The 14,725-nt window shown below is 41.2% G+C and overlaps 1 protein-coding gene across 1 annotated transcript in view; it reads left to right on the top strand.

Moving 5' to 3' along the window:
• The first annotated feature begins 4,553 nt into the window (after nt 1-4,553).
• SHISAL2B (shisa like 2B) overlaps nt 4,554-14,725 on the top strand; it is a 19,111-nt gene continuing 8,939 nt past the window's right edge. Inside the window, exons 1-2 of the mRNA XM_024753089.1 lie at nt 4,554-4,900; nt 9,276-9,433. Of these exons, the coding sequence (XP_024608857.1) occupies nt 4,710-4,900; nt 9,276-9,433 (349 nt within the window). The 5' untranslated portion in view covers nt 4,554-4,709. The remainder of the gene's footprint in view (nt 4,901-9,275; nt 9,434-14,725) is intronic.

Genomic DNA, 14,725 nt, shown 5'->3' with positions numbered 1-14,725 from the left:
GCTGTGATTGCAGAGGCATTAATGGGTTAGAGAACCATCCTGACAAATCCTGCTGCCCATTTCTCTGCTCCTGTTCCTGGGCTATTGAACATGCATTGTTGGAGAAAATCACATGAACCAACAGGGTAGTTCTACCAGCAAGCTATGATCTCTAACCATTAACTGGGCCCTCAACGACGCACCCAATCCTTTTGTCCCATTCTGCCTGTCCTCCAGGATGTTTCCCAGTGTTTACTCTCAATCTTTTTTGTCCCCTTCTCTCAAGCACTCAAATTCCACCTTGTTGTTTCACGCTCCAATAAGATTTCTGTACATTTTATTGAGACAAGATCATTGTTCAGAAAAACAATGATCTCAAAATTCTTCCTCTCAAAATTTATTTTTCTCTCGCACAGTGCTGCCTATTGCTCCCCTTTCCAAGGGAACCTGTTCCATTATTTAAAGAGCTTCAGTTTTTCCTTTTCAACTGCCCTCCTCATCCCTCAACTTTGCCTGAAGACATGCTGTTTGAGTTAGAACCCTTTGGTTGCAGGTAGTAGAATCCAACTTGAGTGCACTTTAGCCAGAAAATAGGACTTTAAATAATAATAATAAAAGAAACCCCAATGGTAGGAATGCCATGGGTCTCAGGAAAGGACTTGAACGAGTATTGCAAAGCCATCAGCACTCCTTCCACCCTTCTTTGCTGCTCCTTTTTGCTTCGTTTTTCTCTTTCCTGTACACTAGCTTCTTGTGGCTTCCTGCTGTCGACTGAAGAAAATGCACAAGCTAAAAGTTGAGAGTTATGTTTTATTCAGCGGATTTTCTGAGGACGTCAAGCCTAGGAGACAGGACTCTCAGATGGCTCTGAGGCACTACTCTGAAGAGGGAAGGGAAGAGCCAGGATATAAAGGAGTTTTGTAACAAAAACCAGGTAATCGGAACATCAAAAGATTACTGTTAATTAAAGAAAACCAGACATCTCAAGTTAATGAATTTAGTGCTTTTCTATGTATGGGAAGATGCAAAGTTCTGGGCTCATTGAAATCATTCCTTTGATATGCACCTCAGCTAACTAGGGCTGGTATCCTGTTTTTTTCCATCTTGAGTCTCCTCAAGGTACACCCTTGGGCGTGACTGCAGCAGCTGATGGCTTGATGGCCAGGCATCCTTTGTTTACTGATGTGGCAGGAGGCGTTCTTAGTCCACAGTGTCCACATGGCAGAATCCCAGTTGCAGGAGTGAGGACCCAACTGGCTAGCTTGGATCAGGCCTAATCCCCTGGCCAAGTTCAGCTAAAATGGCTTAACGGGGATCAGATTTCCCCTCCTGCCTAAAAAGATAAACACACAAAATATAGAAGCAATGGGCTTTGAACATGGATATCGGGTAGCGCAGGACAATGAACCTTGAGAGAGGGCAAACAGACAAGGTGAGCCTCATGGTTGCCCCAGCTTGCTGCCTGGAGAGAGTTTCCAGAATGCAGCATGGGGAGGGGGAACCCAGGTGGAGCCCAGTGGTCTCTCTGAGTTGAGAAGACAGAGCTGGAATCCAGGGAAGGCATGGTGGATAGAGATAGCAGGACAGAGTACTAGAGAGAGCAGAGAGCTGGAGAGAGAGAGAGGGAGAGAAAGAGAGATGTGAGGGAGAGAGAAAGAGGGGGAGAGAGAGAGAGTTAGTTCAAGATCTGGCTCACAGGAGGATCTCCTTGAGGCTTCAGCTAAGTCGTGATCAGTACATGGCTGTGAAGAAACTACTGGAAGCCAGGAAAAGAGCCACCTAAAAGGATCAGAGGGTACACTTCTTGGAGCCCTCACAAGGCCTGGAATAGTTTATTTCCACTGGTCAGAATGGTAAGCCTTGTAATTCACAAGGTACCCAGTAGAGTATTCAGAATGAGATAGTAGGGAAGGGGGCAGGGCACAACCTTTAAAAGAATGACATAGCCGTTGAGGTTACAATAGAAACTGGTTAGACCCTACTAGGCCCAAGATGGCAGAAGATTTGGCTTCCAGTAGACCTTGAGCCTCATTATACACTTATTGTAATACATTAGGATCTAAATGACATACCCACAGGGGCCATGATGGTTCCAAGGCCGACCATAAAAGGCCAAAAAGTGGGCTGGGCGGTAGCCCAGTTCCTGGAAATCCCTGCCCCTTTCCCAAAATAGTTGGAATAATCCTCCCACTCATTAGCCTATGAAATTACCCAGCCCATAAAAACTAACCACCCCATATTTCAGGGCCACTCTCACCTTTTGAGAGGGACCGCATTCTGTCTAAATAAACAGACATCTCTCCAAATAAACTGCTTTCACTTTGCTATGGCTCGCTCTTGAATTGTTTCCCATGCGAAGCCAAGGACCTTCACTTGGCGGTCTGTCCCATGGACTCACCCAAGACCTGCGACATGACCATCCTCTTGTGCCCCGTCTTCCTATAACAAGAAGAGAATCATCAATTTAGCCTTCAAGTCTGCTCTGGTCCTGCCTAACAAAGTTTAAAATCAAACCTGAAGGGACTTCCCTGGTGGCACAGTGGTTAAGAATCCGTCTGCCAATGCAGGAGACACAGGTTCGAGCCCTGGTCTGGGAAGATCCCACATGCCACAGAGCAACTAAGCCCGTGTACCACAACTACGAGCCTGAGCTCTAGAGCCCGCGAGCCACGACTACAGAGCCCGCGTGCCACAACTACTGAAGCCCATGTGCCTAGAGCCTGTGCTCTGCAACAAGAGAAACCACCACAATAAGAAGCCCACGCACCACAACGAAGAGTAGCCCCCACTTGCCACAACTAGAGAAAGCCCACGCACAGCAACAAAGACCCAACGCAGCCAAATAAATAAATTAATTAAATAAATTAAAAAGAAATCAAACCTGAAAGAATCCAACAGTTTCTGTTAGGGAACCGTTGACTGAAACAGCCTGCCTTGGCCAGGCATAATAACCACTTGCATGAGTTGTCCCCAATAGGAGGTCCCGATAAGGAACAGGGTGCTGCCACCAAAAACTAACCGGGAGAATTTGGGAGGGGCCAAGAGGAGGGAGGAGATGCCAGACCATAATATGTCCTGCCAACCTCCCAGAAACCCTCACGCTGGGATCCATCTTGGCTAAGAGATGTGTGCACCATCAGGTAGGGCCTTGAATTGTACCAAATATGGGGACAAGCAAGATGATTGACCAGAGATACCCAGAAAGCTGACCCCACCACCATAAACCCTGAGACTGTAAGCCACGTGGCAGAGCAGTTCTCCTGAGTTCCCTTATCCCGTTGCTCTCTGCCCGGGTGCCCCTTCCCAATAAAGTCTTTTGCTTTGCCAGTACGTTTGTCTCCTCGGACAATTCATTTCCAAGTGTTAGACAAGAGGATTGGTGAGGTTGGGTGAGCAAATGCAGACCCTTTAAAGCAATACTGTGTGCTACCCATTCCATGGGCCCCAACTCTCCAGGTTTAGGGGAATCTTCCTACAGCTAAAACATGCATGGGAAACCCAGAGGATGGTACACCATGCGATCGGGAAAGGTTTCTAAAACGCACCAGAGCCCTCTCTCAGGCCCTGGAAGGGTTCCCCCTTCCAGTAACATCTCTAAGTAACTTAACTGCATCCCAGAACAAAGCTCAAGAATATTTATGCAAATACAAAAACATACAGCACCCAGTAGGGTAAAATTCATGATTCTGGCATCCAATCAACCCTCAGCTGAAGGAAAGAAGCAGAAAAGGAAGACGAAGGAATAAAGGTCTATCTCAGAAATTTTATGGATGTTATAGTCACCTCCTCTCTTATCTTACAGCTATTAATATTTTCTTCTTTACACATCATAGTATTGTTTGAATTATTACAAAAGCATCCATTACTATTGTTATTTTTAAAAACTTGGTCAAAAAAATGAATCACTAAAGTGAGAATACCAAACAAAAAGAGAACAAGAGAAATTTCTGCAGTGCTTTGAAAGGATGAAGTTCTCTCTCTCCCTACTTCCTTTGCCTCCTCTTTCTGCCTACCTTTGCAGAAAGTCCTCAGTTTCTTTACCTCAATCTCTAACCTGTCCTTCCTTTCTCAGGTTAACTGAATACAGAATGCATGGCTAGTTTTTGGAGAAAATTTTGTTCTTGCCTTTGATATTTAAATTGGCAGATTTTAACGTCTTACACATATTTCTCAAAGAAGAAGGGGTACTTCTTAACAGCCCCTCACTGGTAGTTCAATGCCTTTTGTTCTGCTCTCTACCCTGCTTCCCCGGCCCTGCTCGTTTGCCTGAAACCCATCTGCCCTGTCCCTGGGCAAAGGGAATTTCAACTTTGGCTGCATCCGTTCAGATGGCAAACACGTCCCACACCACACCTCCCGTTCTCCTTCAGGTGGAATCTCTTTCTGGCATGGAGTGGGGACGCCTCCGTGAATTGAGGGAAAGTGTAGAGAAGTCAGGAGACCGTGGAGAAAGCAGACGAAGGGAGAGGGAGAAAAAGGTAGAAGGCCGGAGATCGGCAGATAATAGGACCACTCAGTAGCGGGAGGGAGAAGCGCGTGTAAAGCGACCAGACACCATGGGGACGAGGGGAGGAGAGCGAGCAGAAGAGGCGCGCCCAGGCTGACCGCCCAGGCAGTCAGCCCTGCATCGCAAGAGGCGAGCACGGCCGGAGGGGTCCGCGGGCGGGGCGGGACGTGTGTAGCCAGGGCAGATCGGGGGCTTAGCGTGCCCCTGCCCGCAGCCGCCCGAGATGAGCGAGGCCAGCCGGGTGTGCTCTGGCTACTACAGCCTCAACCGCAGCTTCGTGGAACCCTTCCAGTGTCCCCGGCGCGGCGAGGGGGCCACGCTCATCTACTGCTGTGGCTTCGCTGACCTCAAGTACTGCTGCAGTGAGCCAGGCAGCTACTTCCCCTACAAGCACAGCTACATGTGGAACCTCAGGTGAGTAGGCAGGGGGCTGGCGGCCATGGGGTTGGGGAGGCGACAAGTCGTGCCACGATGAGAGGAGGGAGGTCGCCCGCGTCCTTGCGACCTGCTCGGATCCCCCCGGGGGGACAGGAGCCTCCGAGGGCTGATGAGGGCCCTGCAGAGAACCCACTCGGTGCCACCCCCATCCGGCGATGGTCGGGCAGTGGCTCCAGAAGTGTGAATACGCCGGGGTCCCCGGGCGAGGCGCGCGCGGGAGAAGAGCGGGCTCTGCGCCCAGGGCGCAAGCAGGGCCGCCCGGCGGGAGCGGACTACTCTTCACTCTCTCTCGCCGGCACCAGTCCGAGGCCTGCGGCTCTGCGGGCAGAGAAAGACAAGCACATAACTTAAGGTGGAGGTTTTAATTCTCTTTTTGATTTGTTTGGGCATTTGGTGCATTTGAATGGAAAAGGAGCTCCTTTGAGACTCAATACGTTAACCAAAGATCAGAGTATTTTAAGCCTCTTTGCCGGTGAGAAGGAATTGGCTGTATCCTTTAAAGTATCAAGAAAGGGTGTGTGTGTGTGTGTGTGTGTGTGTGTGTGTGTGTGTGTGTGTGTGTGTGTGTGTGTGTGTGTATGTTTCGACGCGCACAGGCAACAGGGCTTTGTAATTTGCCCTCTCAGTTGATCTCACACTGACCCCCAAACAGAAGTGGAGACCCACAGAGAAGAAGAGTTTCAGTTGCTGTGATTACACACTCCGTTGAACCTTTTTGCAGGACACCCCCTTTCTCAACACTTGAGCTCTTTGGCCATTGCTGGAAAGTGAAGAGACTTTCAAAGGTGGTGTCTTTCTTGCCTCTTTTTCCTATGATGGTAATTTAACATATTCCAATTCGTATTTACACAGATATTTTCATTACGAAATGCTTTTCCCCCCTCCACTCCAAAGGATTGCAGACTTAGAACCTGATTCTTTCATTTTGCCTGGAGAATGAATGGGGTGCCAGGGTTACAGGAAAGAACTGCCACCCCACCTCAAACTGTTACTGACAAATTAGCTTATGTCTGGGAGAGAGAGAGAAGCTAACTCTGCTAAGTAAGAAGAAGAGTATTAGTTCTCCCAATCTCCTACCATGGTCCAGACTTTAGCACACATGTCAAGTCTACAGCAAATGACCTTAAATGTTATTTCTTAGAGCAGTAATTTGTTTTTGCACACTGCAAGCTTCAAAAAAAATCTCAAAAGGAGTGCCTACTTACCAACAAGTTCAACTAACAAAGTTGTATCATGCCAGAACAGGAAATGATGACAATTTATCCCTATTACTTGGGGAAGCAATTTGTATTGTGTTGGCATATTATCCGGCCTTTTGGAAAATAACATAGTAGCATAGCTCTGAGTCTTTGGAGGTGTTAATAATGGTGGCAGCACCTCCATGAGAGACTGGCAACTCTTAAGTCAAACTCAATTGGAAAAGTGCCTGGGACTCTCAGGTCCCTGAATAGTTCCAAAGTGACAAGCAGCAGAGGATAGAAAACCTTCCTAAGGTTTATGAGGGCACAAAGGAATGAACAGCTTGCTGGGGTCTTCATTTAGCATTGACAATGCAGCTCAGTTCCTGGGAAATATGAAAATCATTTCAACTGATGGCATCAGTTGGCAATGTTAAACCTGGGCTTCTATATGTATATATATATGTATAGCTGATTCACTTTGTTATAAAGCAGAAACTAACACACCATTGTAAATCAATCATACTCCAATAAAGATGTTAAAAAAAAAACCCACCTGGGGTTCTTCCTTAGTTATTGAGCTCTGAGAACACAACGGGAAGGTAAACATTTAGAACTTCATTTCCCTCATATTCTCTGCTCTCTCCCCTAATTTACAATAGTCCAACTGTGAAAAATATCCCAGAAGTCATTAGCATTTGTTCTGAGATTCTGCAGCCACTGCAGAAAGGCACAGGTATGGTACCTCCAGGTGAATGAAGTTGCTAAGTAGGAGAATTCATTAATGTGACAGCAGCTACAGACCCTCTCTCAGGGACTGCAAAGCAAACTGCCCTATGGTGCTGTGAGGAAAGCATAATTCTCCCTTTTCTGTGTCTGGCCCACTCCCATCTCTTCTCCTCTTATAAATCCCTAACCTCTAAGGGTTTCCTTTGGAAACCTTCAGGACCTAGGAAAATAATGTGTGTTGCACAGGGCTACGCTTGAGTTCAATAAGTTATTTGTTGAAATGAATATTTCAGGAGATTCCCAGAGCTCCATCTTTATCTAGAGTTTTGCATGCATAAAGCAACATTTCTATAAAGTGGAACTATGACAGTGAAACAGTTTGTCAGGATTATGAAGAACATCCTTTTATAACAGGAAGAAGTGACATGCTTTGTTTTTCTTTCCAATCATGTGGCCTGGTTTTTAAACTGTGTACATGTAAAGTCTGTAATACATACATTGAATTTAATTGACAATTTTACTTTTAATTGACTAAATTATTTTTTCACTTTGAAGATTTTTTTTTTTTTTTTTTTTTTTTTACGGTACACGGGCCTCTCACTGTTGTGGCCTCTCCCGTTGCGGAGCACAGGCTCCAGATGCACAGGCTCAGCGACCATGGCTCACGGGCCCAGCCGCTCCGCGGCATGTGGGATCTTCCCGGACCGGGGCACAAACCCGTGTCCCCTGCATCGGCAGGCGGACTCTGAACCACTGCGCCACCAAGGAAGCCCTGAAGATGTTTTTAATAACCGGGTTCTCATTTCAGGGATCTTTCCAGATGTCTGGCCTCCTAGCTGCTTTATGAAGCAGATAATATTAAGTGGATTATGTTCCCATGTGCAGTCCTAACCCTCCCTACACATATGATCTACAAAAGTCAGCTTTGGTGCAAACAAGCATAAAAGAGGAGTTGCCAGAGCCAGGGAGTCTACCCCTTGGAAGAGAGGGCATCAAGTGAGGGCAAACTCCAATTTAAATATGCAACTATATACTGACTCTAGCCAGAAAATTACCCAGTCTTCACTTCTGTGCAGGGCTAGGGGAACTGGGCTGATAGTAATTAACAAGCACAAGAATCTTTTGAAGTTTGCCCCCATGTCTGGCTCAGGAGGCAATCTCTAAATTGCAAGGGGGCTTTATCTCCTTAAATTAAGGATAAGTAGGATGAGCTTAGCCCCTCACTTTTAATTTTGTTCTTCCTCCCAAAGCAGTGACACACCTAGCACCCCTGGTCAAATTCTCCCTTCCCTCACTTTCGGCATGTCACATTTGTTCGCGCCCTAACCTCTGGGAAATAGCAGAAGCTGAAAGGCAAGACAGGAAAATAATGAAGGAAAAGATCACTACTTTTCAGTGATCATTTCAATGATTGTTACTTTTCAATGATGATTACTTTTCAATGACTACTAATGGATCAAGCACCAGTCAATTATCATTTATTTCCATTTATGAAACATTAATTACAAGCTAAATACTCTATTAAACACTTTTAATAAGTGTGCACATGACTACGGGAAAGTCAATAGAAGTATCTGCTCTTGAGCAGCTTAAAATCTAATTATAGGTATTTACATACCCACACATATATTGCTCATGAAAGTAAAGTACATATGTTTGCATATTAGTCTTGCAAGATAATTTTCTTTTTTCTAAACTTCTTTTCCCATTTAAAAATAAGTGCACAGGTTTGTGAAAATTGTATTATTTCTCAAGTGATTAGACTTATAGATAACTGTATCAGAAGGAATTGTTACAAATTTAGTGCAAATAATATTTACACTGTATTTTTAGAGAAAAGTACAAGGGTTTCTTCCTAAATGCTAGAAGCTATTAGTGTTATGCTCTTTTAGAAAGGAAAAATTCAGATTGAACATGAACTTTATATAGATTTCATAAACATTGCTTTCCTTTAATTAAACTTTCTTCTCCTCTCTTGTAATGGTTGTGGTTTTGTATATTAATACATGATAACTCCCATGCATGTCTCCAAAATAAAAGTTCTACACTTCCGGTAAACATTTGTTTCACTGTTTTTGCAGAGGTAGATATCTTTCTATTCATCTTTTATTGGTGAACCTAATCTTTCCTCCTAAAATATATTAATAATAGAGGTTTATCTGATAGAAATGTTTTTGAACGATCCCTAGAGAATCATGTGACCTTTTACTGTAATATGAATTCACATGGTATTCTATACCAATATTAACATATAAATGTATAGAGAAATATCATAAGAATTTGATGGTAGAAAAAGGTGAGCCATAGATTTCAATCATATACTGTTTATAATAAAACATAATTTGGTATGAATGACTGAAGCAAGTATTAACAATATTTAAACCTTTGTTTTATGTGCAAACAAGTTTGTGTGACAGTCACAGTGTTTTTTCTGTTTTCCTCAGCATTGGCGCTCTGATTGGACTGGGAATTGCTGCCCTTGTTTTACTTGCCTTTGTCATCAGCGTCTGTGTTCTTTGCTACTTATTTCTGTATACAAAGCCTCAAAGATTAGACACTGGCCTTAAACTTCAACACCTAGAGGCTACTTCCACTCAAGAAGGTAATCAGTAACTGTTATTTGTAACCAATTACCTGTACTCTGTTCAAAATAATAACCTGTACCTGGGTGACAGATCATTCTGTTAGCAATGAATGCTTTTTAAAAATTCAGTTTATGCCTTTATAAAAATTCACGTTAAATTAGGTATTAATGATGAAATACCTTGGAGGGATTGTGCCCAAGGAAAGATAGTGGCAGGATGTAAATATTCTCATGAAGAAATAATACACTGATCCAGTAAATCCACTTTAATTTATTTATGTCTCTCAGTTTTAAAGGTTGTATCCTCTTGGAATTTTTAAATTTTGTTTTTGATGGAGCCAAAGAAGTCAGATAGAGGAACAAAATATCCGATAATTGTCAGTGTTGCATTGCTTTAGATTGGTTAGTCAGTAGTCAGTTAGGCATTACCTGTGTGCCTATGGTATGCAGAATTTAGAGGAGGTGTATTAAGTAATTCAGAGTCATATAAAAGAAACTAAAGAATAAATAGCAGTCTTTGTTCTTGAATAGATCACAAACTAGTTACGCTATACGGGTATGTGTGTGTGTGTGTTTGTGTGTGTAGTGCAAGTAAAATGTTTATGTAAGGTTTTCAGAACTGAGTCTCTTTGTTATCTTAATTATAATGTGCTACACATACTACTCATTATCATTATGAAACAAAGAATTGTTAAATTTTTTTGTGAATATAAATTTCTATTAGTGTATTTTAAAAGTAGTGATCATGAATTTTATTTAGATATATGTATTTTGAATATATTTTTAATAAAAATTTAGAATCTCTATATTACAGATATATATGTTTAGAATAAGACACAGGTGCTCACTAACTTCTGTTTAAAAAGAAAGTGAAAAACTTTCTTCCGAAAAATTTAGAAAATGTCCTTCCCATATGCTCCATTCTAGCTGAATCCAGAAACATGTTTATGGAGTACATGCTCTGCGATCTTCTCAAATACACCAGCACCGCATGATTACTTTAGCTCTAGTTTTCTTCTCTGTAACGATCTCAGAGGGTGCCCTGTATCACAAAGCAAGAAGCCAAGATCCCTTTGGAGTTCTTTTTCTGAAGTACTGTTTGGAGATTACATGGCCGAATTGACCAGTTGTTAGCTGAATTTAGTCCGATGGCTTAGACTCTGTTTCTCCACAGGCAAAATGAAGCAGTGGATTATCAAATAATCAAAAAGTAAAATCAATTTTTGTCTCAATTGCTTAGATAATTTAAAGTATCAGTTCTAAAATTTTATTGTGTGTAAGAATCACTTAGGGAGTTTGTTAAAACCATGAACTCCAGACTCTGCATTTTAAAACAAATAGCTCCTCTTCCTGCCCTGCCCTTGCTCCCCTGCTGTCTACTCTCCACAGAGAAGCCAGAGTGAGCCTGGTAAAACCTAAGTTAGGTCACGTCACTACTCTGGTCAAAACCCTAATTGCTTCCCTTCTTTCAATAGATATGGAGTCCTAAATGTGAACTATGGGGGCTTTTGTGGTCTGCCCTTTACACCTTTATTTCTAGCATCTCATGCCCAGCCACCTTGGCCTCTTTGCTGTTCCTTGAAATTCCTGCCTCAGGGCCTTTGCACATGCTGTGCCCATTGTCTGGAATGTTTTTCCCTCACTTTCACTTTCTTTAAATCTTTACTAAAAGTCACCTTCCCAGGGAGTTCTTCCCTGGTCACTCAATCTGCATCTTTAACTTCAACATTTCATGCCTTCTTCCTGCTTTACTTTTCTCCAAGCACTTACCACTAATCAACTATATATTTTACTTACCTGTGTCCAATTTTTCTCTACTCCAACTAGAAAGTAAGTTCCAGGAAAGTAGAAATTTTTGTCTTGTTTGCTTACTACTGTTTCTCTAGTGCTTAGAACACATGTTTGTTGAATGAATTGAATGAAGTAGCACTGTACCTCTGTCATAGGTGATCAAAGGAGCATGTTTATTGTCACCATTATAGTCATCAAACATTCACTGAGTGCCTCTTCTATACAATGCAGTGTGCTAAATAAAAATTGATTATTTTTCTTGATATTTTTCCTGATCTATCTCAGGGACTGCTCCAGAATTTTATTTCAAGCTGGATCTGAGAGCCCAGCAACAGAATTAGTTGGCTTGTTGACTCAAGTCTTTGTAGTCTTATGGCTCTTTAGCTAAGGAGATCCATTAGTGCACTTCCTATGTAGTTAGTTGAGGCTACTTTCTTACAATGAAATATCCCCACTCTGGCCCTCTGAAAAACACTATGTTTATCAAGTCAGCAAATTAATTCAATACACCTTTCCTGAGCGCTTACTCTTGGTAAGGCAGAATTTTATATGATCATTGCCTTCTGCTGCTTTCAAATTAGATGATTTTGGGCCCTTCGGTTGACATTAACCAAATAAGACATAGTGGAGAGCAGAAAACAAAATAGGTAATCCAAATGTCACCTGGAATAGGAAGAGAAAACGGTTCATATTTGAAAGCGACCCTTCAAAGTGATAATTAAAAACCATTGCTGTGCCTATTATTAAATATGCATGCTTCATTCCAGTGATTCTCCCACCTAGGGATAAATGTCAGTGTTCTAGCTTGTGAGAAAACAAGGCTTTATTCCACTTAAGGAATGCCTTAAAGGTTAGGAACATTATGTTTGTGTAATAATTAAGCAAGTAAAATTACATTGGAGGAAAATTGGTTTCACCAGTTTACCACTCCTTTCTTTGAAAACTTGCTGTTCTTAAGAGTCAGCCTCCCATTATTTTAATTTTTAGAATTGAGACTTTTTTCATTATAGGCAATTTGAATGGCCTAAAGGGAAACGTGCTTTTGTGCACATACTAAAACTGACTTAAGGCACTGGACTTTTTTGTTTCTGTAAATGACAGTAGCATTAAAGAAGAAACAACAGGCCCAAAACGGAGCCCTTTGGGCTAAGCCCTACATCAGCAAACCAAAACCTTACCTCACTGCAGTTTCAGCCTCTCCCAGGAGTGAAATTTTAAACCTATCCGTCTGGAATTTCCTGATCAACACTAGTAAGGTAATCTTCAGGATAGACCCCTGCCCCTCCCCTAAAGGAAGGTGACCTGCCTGAAAAAAAATCCTTTCTTTTGTTTATGACTTCCTTGTCCTACCCCTTCTGCCTATAAGACTCTTCATTTCCTACATCTTTTCAGAGCCCCTTTCTACTTGTTAGATGGGATGCTGTCCAATTCACAAGTCGTTGGATAAAGCCAACTAGGTCTTCAAATTCACTCAGCTGAATTTTGTTTTTTTAACAATAGTCTAAGTCTAAAATAGTCTAATCTTAGACTATTTTGCTAAGATTTTTCTTTCATGTACCTTTGTTCTATTGGGGTTCATTATTTTTAATGTATACAATTTAAGACTTTATACATTTTGAATTGATCCTGAAAATAGCAGGTCTCTCTCTGGTAGTGCCTGTAGAGTTTAATTGGGCTACCTCCAGGGCTCACTTTGTACAGAGGTTCTATTGCTAAGCAATTGATCGGTCTTTACATTGTGTTCCATAATCATTTTCTTTCTTTTTAACTTTCGTGTTTTGAGTTACGCCTGTATCAAATGCCAATGTTTAAAAGAATACCGTGGTTTGTAAATTGTACTGTATTGGACAAACAGTTCTGAGCAGAAGATGGCTGTGTGAAGGGCATCTTTCTGAGTAGACACCCCTGGGGCAAGGGCTCATTTCATAAGACGTGGAAGAATTAATGGTTAATGGGGGAGCAATTAAAGGGATGAATGTCTTAGATCCCTGCTTCCCAAACTTTTCCACTGGAGAATCCTTAAAGGTAGATGAGAAAGGAATGTGTACCTCCAGAATTCCAAGGGTTAGAATGGAAAGCCCTGGCTTGTGAGCTTTAAATTATGTGAAGTTGCCCATTATATTTTTTAAATTATGGGAATTTTTTATTTGATTGCTAATATAATGACTTGTTTTACTCTAATAATAACATTATATCCTTTCCATTTCTGAGTAAAACTGATGCTCCAAGAAGATAAAATATAGTCATCCTGTGGTTTTGAGTATCCATTGACACCCTAGGGTTGTGGAGAGGGGTGGAGAATCAAGAGGGTTCTTAGAAGCAGAGTTTTTGATGAAAATAAGAAGGGCAGAGAGTAGAGCTGCTTGACACAAATAAAATAATATTGTTGTATGGGAATAACAGACAACTCCAATTATCTATTATTTGGTAGTCTCTTTTGCAAAGGCAGGCAATATAAATGGAAAAGGGTAAGCTAATCAGCAGTAAGGCACAGGTTGTCTAGGAGAAAAGCATAAATTATATATAGAATACTGAGACAGCAAGCAAATTTGACGACTGTGTACACAATTGTTTGTTCTGCCTGTGAGCAAAATGGGACTTGGACCGTTCAGAATAGTCTACTATATTTCTTCTTAGAAGACACCCTTATACCCCTGGAAAGAAAACCTTTCCCTTAATTCACTTTCATTTTAGGAAAATTAGAAAATATAGAAAAACAAATAAACAAATAACTTCATCCATGATCCCACCACACAGAGATAACAGATATTAACACCACAGTGAATATTCTTCATAGATTTTTTTCTATATATCTATAGATACATGTATATATAACAAAATTGGGAAAAAAATGAATCCTATAACAGCTTTTCTTTTTTCACTGAACAACAATGACATCATCGTTTGCCAATAAATAAACACCACTTTTAATGATTACATTTTATTACCTTGATGGAGTGCTATGAATTTTTATTCTCTTATTTTGACATAGTTCACACTTCCAGAAAAGTTGCAAGAAAAGTATAGAAAAGGTTGTATACCTCTTCCGAGATTTACTAATTGTTAGTATTTTACCTCACTTTTTTCAAAATTGACTTTCTTTTGATGTATATTTTCTGAACCATTTGAAAATAATTTGCAGATATCATGCTTTTTAACCACAAATATTTCAGTATGTGTTTCTTAGGAACAAGGATTTTTTTTCCCTACATAATTACAGTACATTTATCAAAGTCAGGAAATGTAACAGTGATATAGTAATATTATCTAATTTGCAGTTCATATTAAAATTTTCCAATATCCTTAAATAGCTATTTTTTTCTTATCTACGATCTAGTCCAGAGTTACATCTTGTAATTAGTTATCATATTTCTTTAGCCTTTTGTTTTTGTTTTTTGAAACTTATTTTTATTTTAAATCATCCTTTTACCTTTCTTTTTTTCCATTGAAGTATAGTTGATTTACAATGTTGTGTTAGTTTCTGGCTGTACAGCAAAGTGAGTCAGATATATATATATA

This window comes from Neophocaena asiaeorientalis, unplaced genomic scaffold, assembly GCF_003031525.2.
Source record: "Neophocaena asiaeorientalis asiaeorientalis breed wild unplaced genomic scaffold, Neophocaena_asiaeorientalis_V1.1 scaffold399, whole genome shotgun sequence".
NCBI classification, from domain to species: domain Eukaryota; kingdom Metazoa; phylum Chordata; class Mammalia; order Artiodactyla; family Phocoenidae; genus Neophocaena; species Neophocaena asiaeorientalis.
The sequence above is the reverse complement of the archived record's forward strand: the minus strand, read 5'-3'. Positions and strand labels throughout refer to the sequence as shown.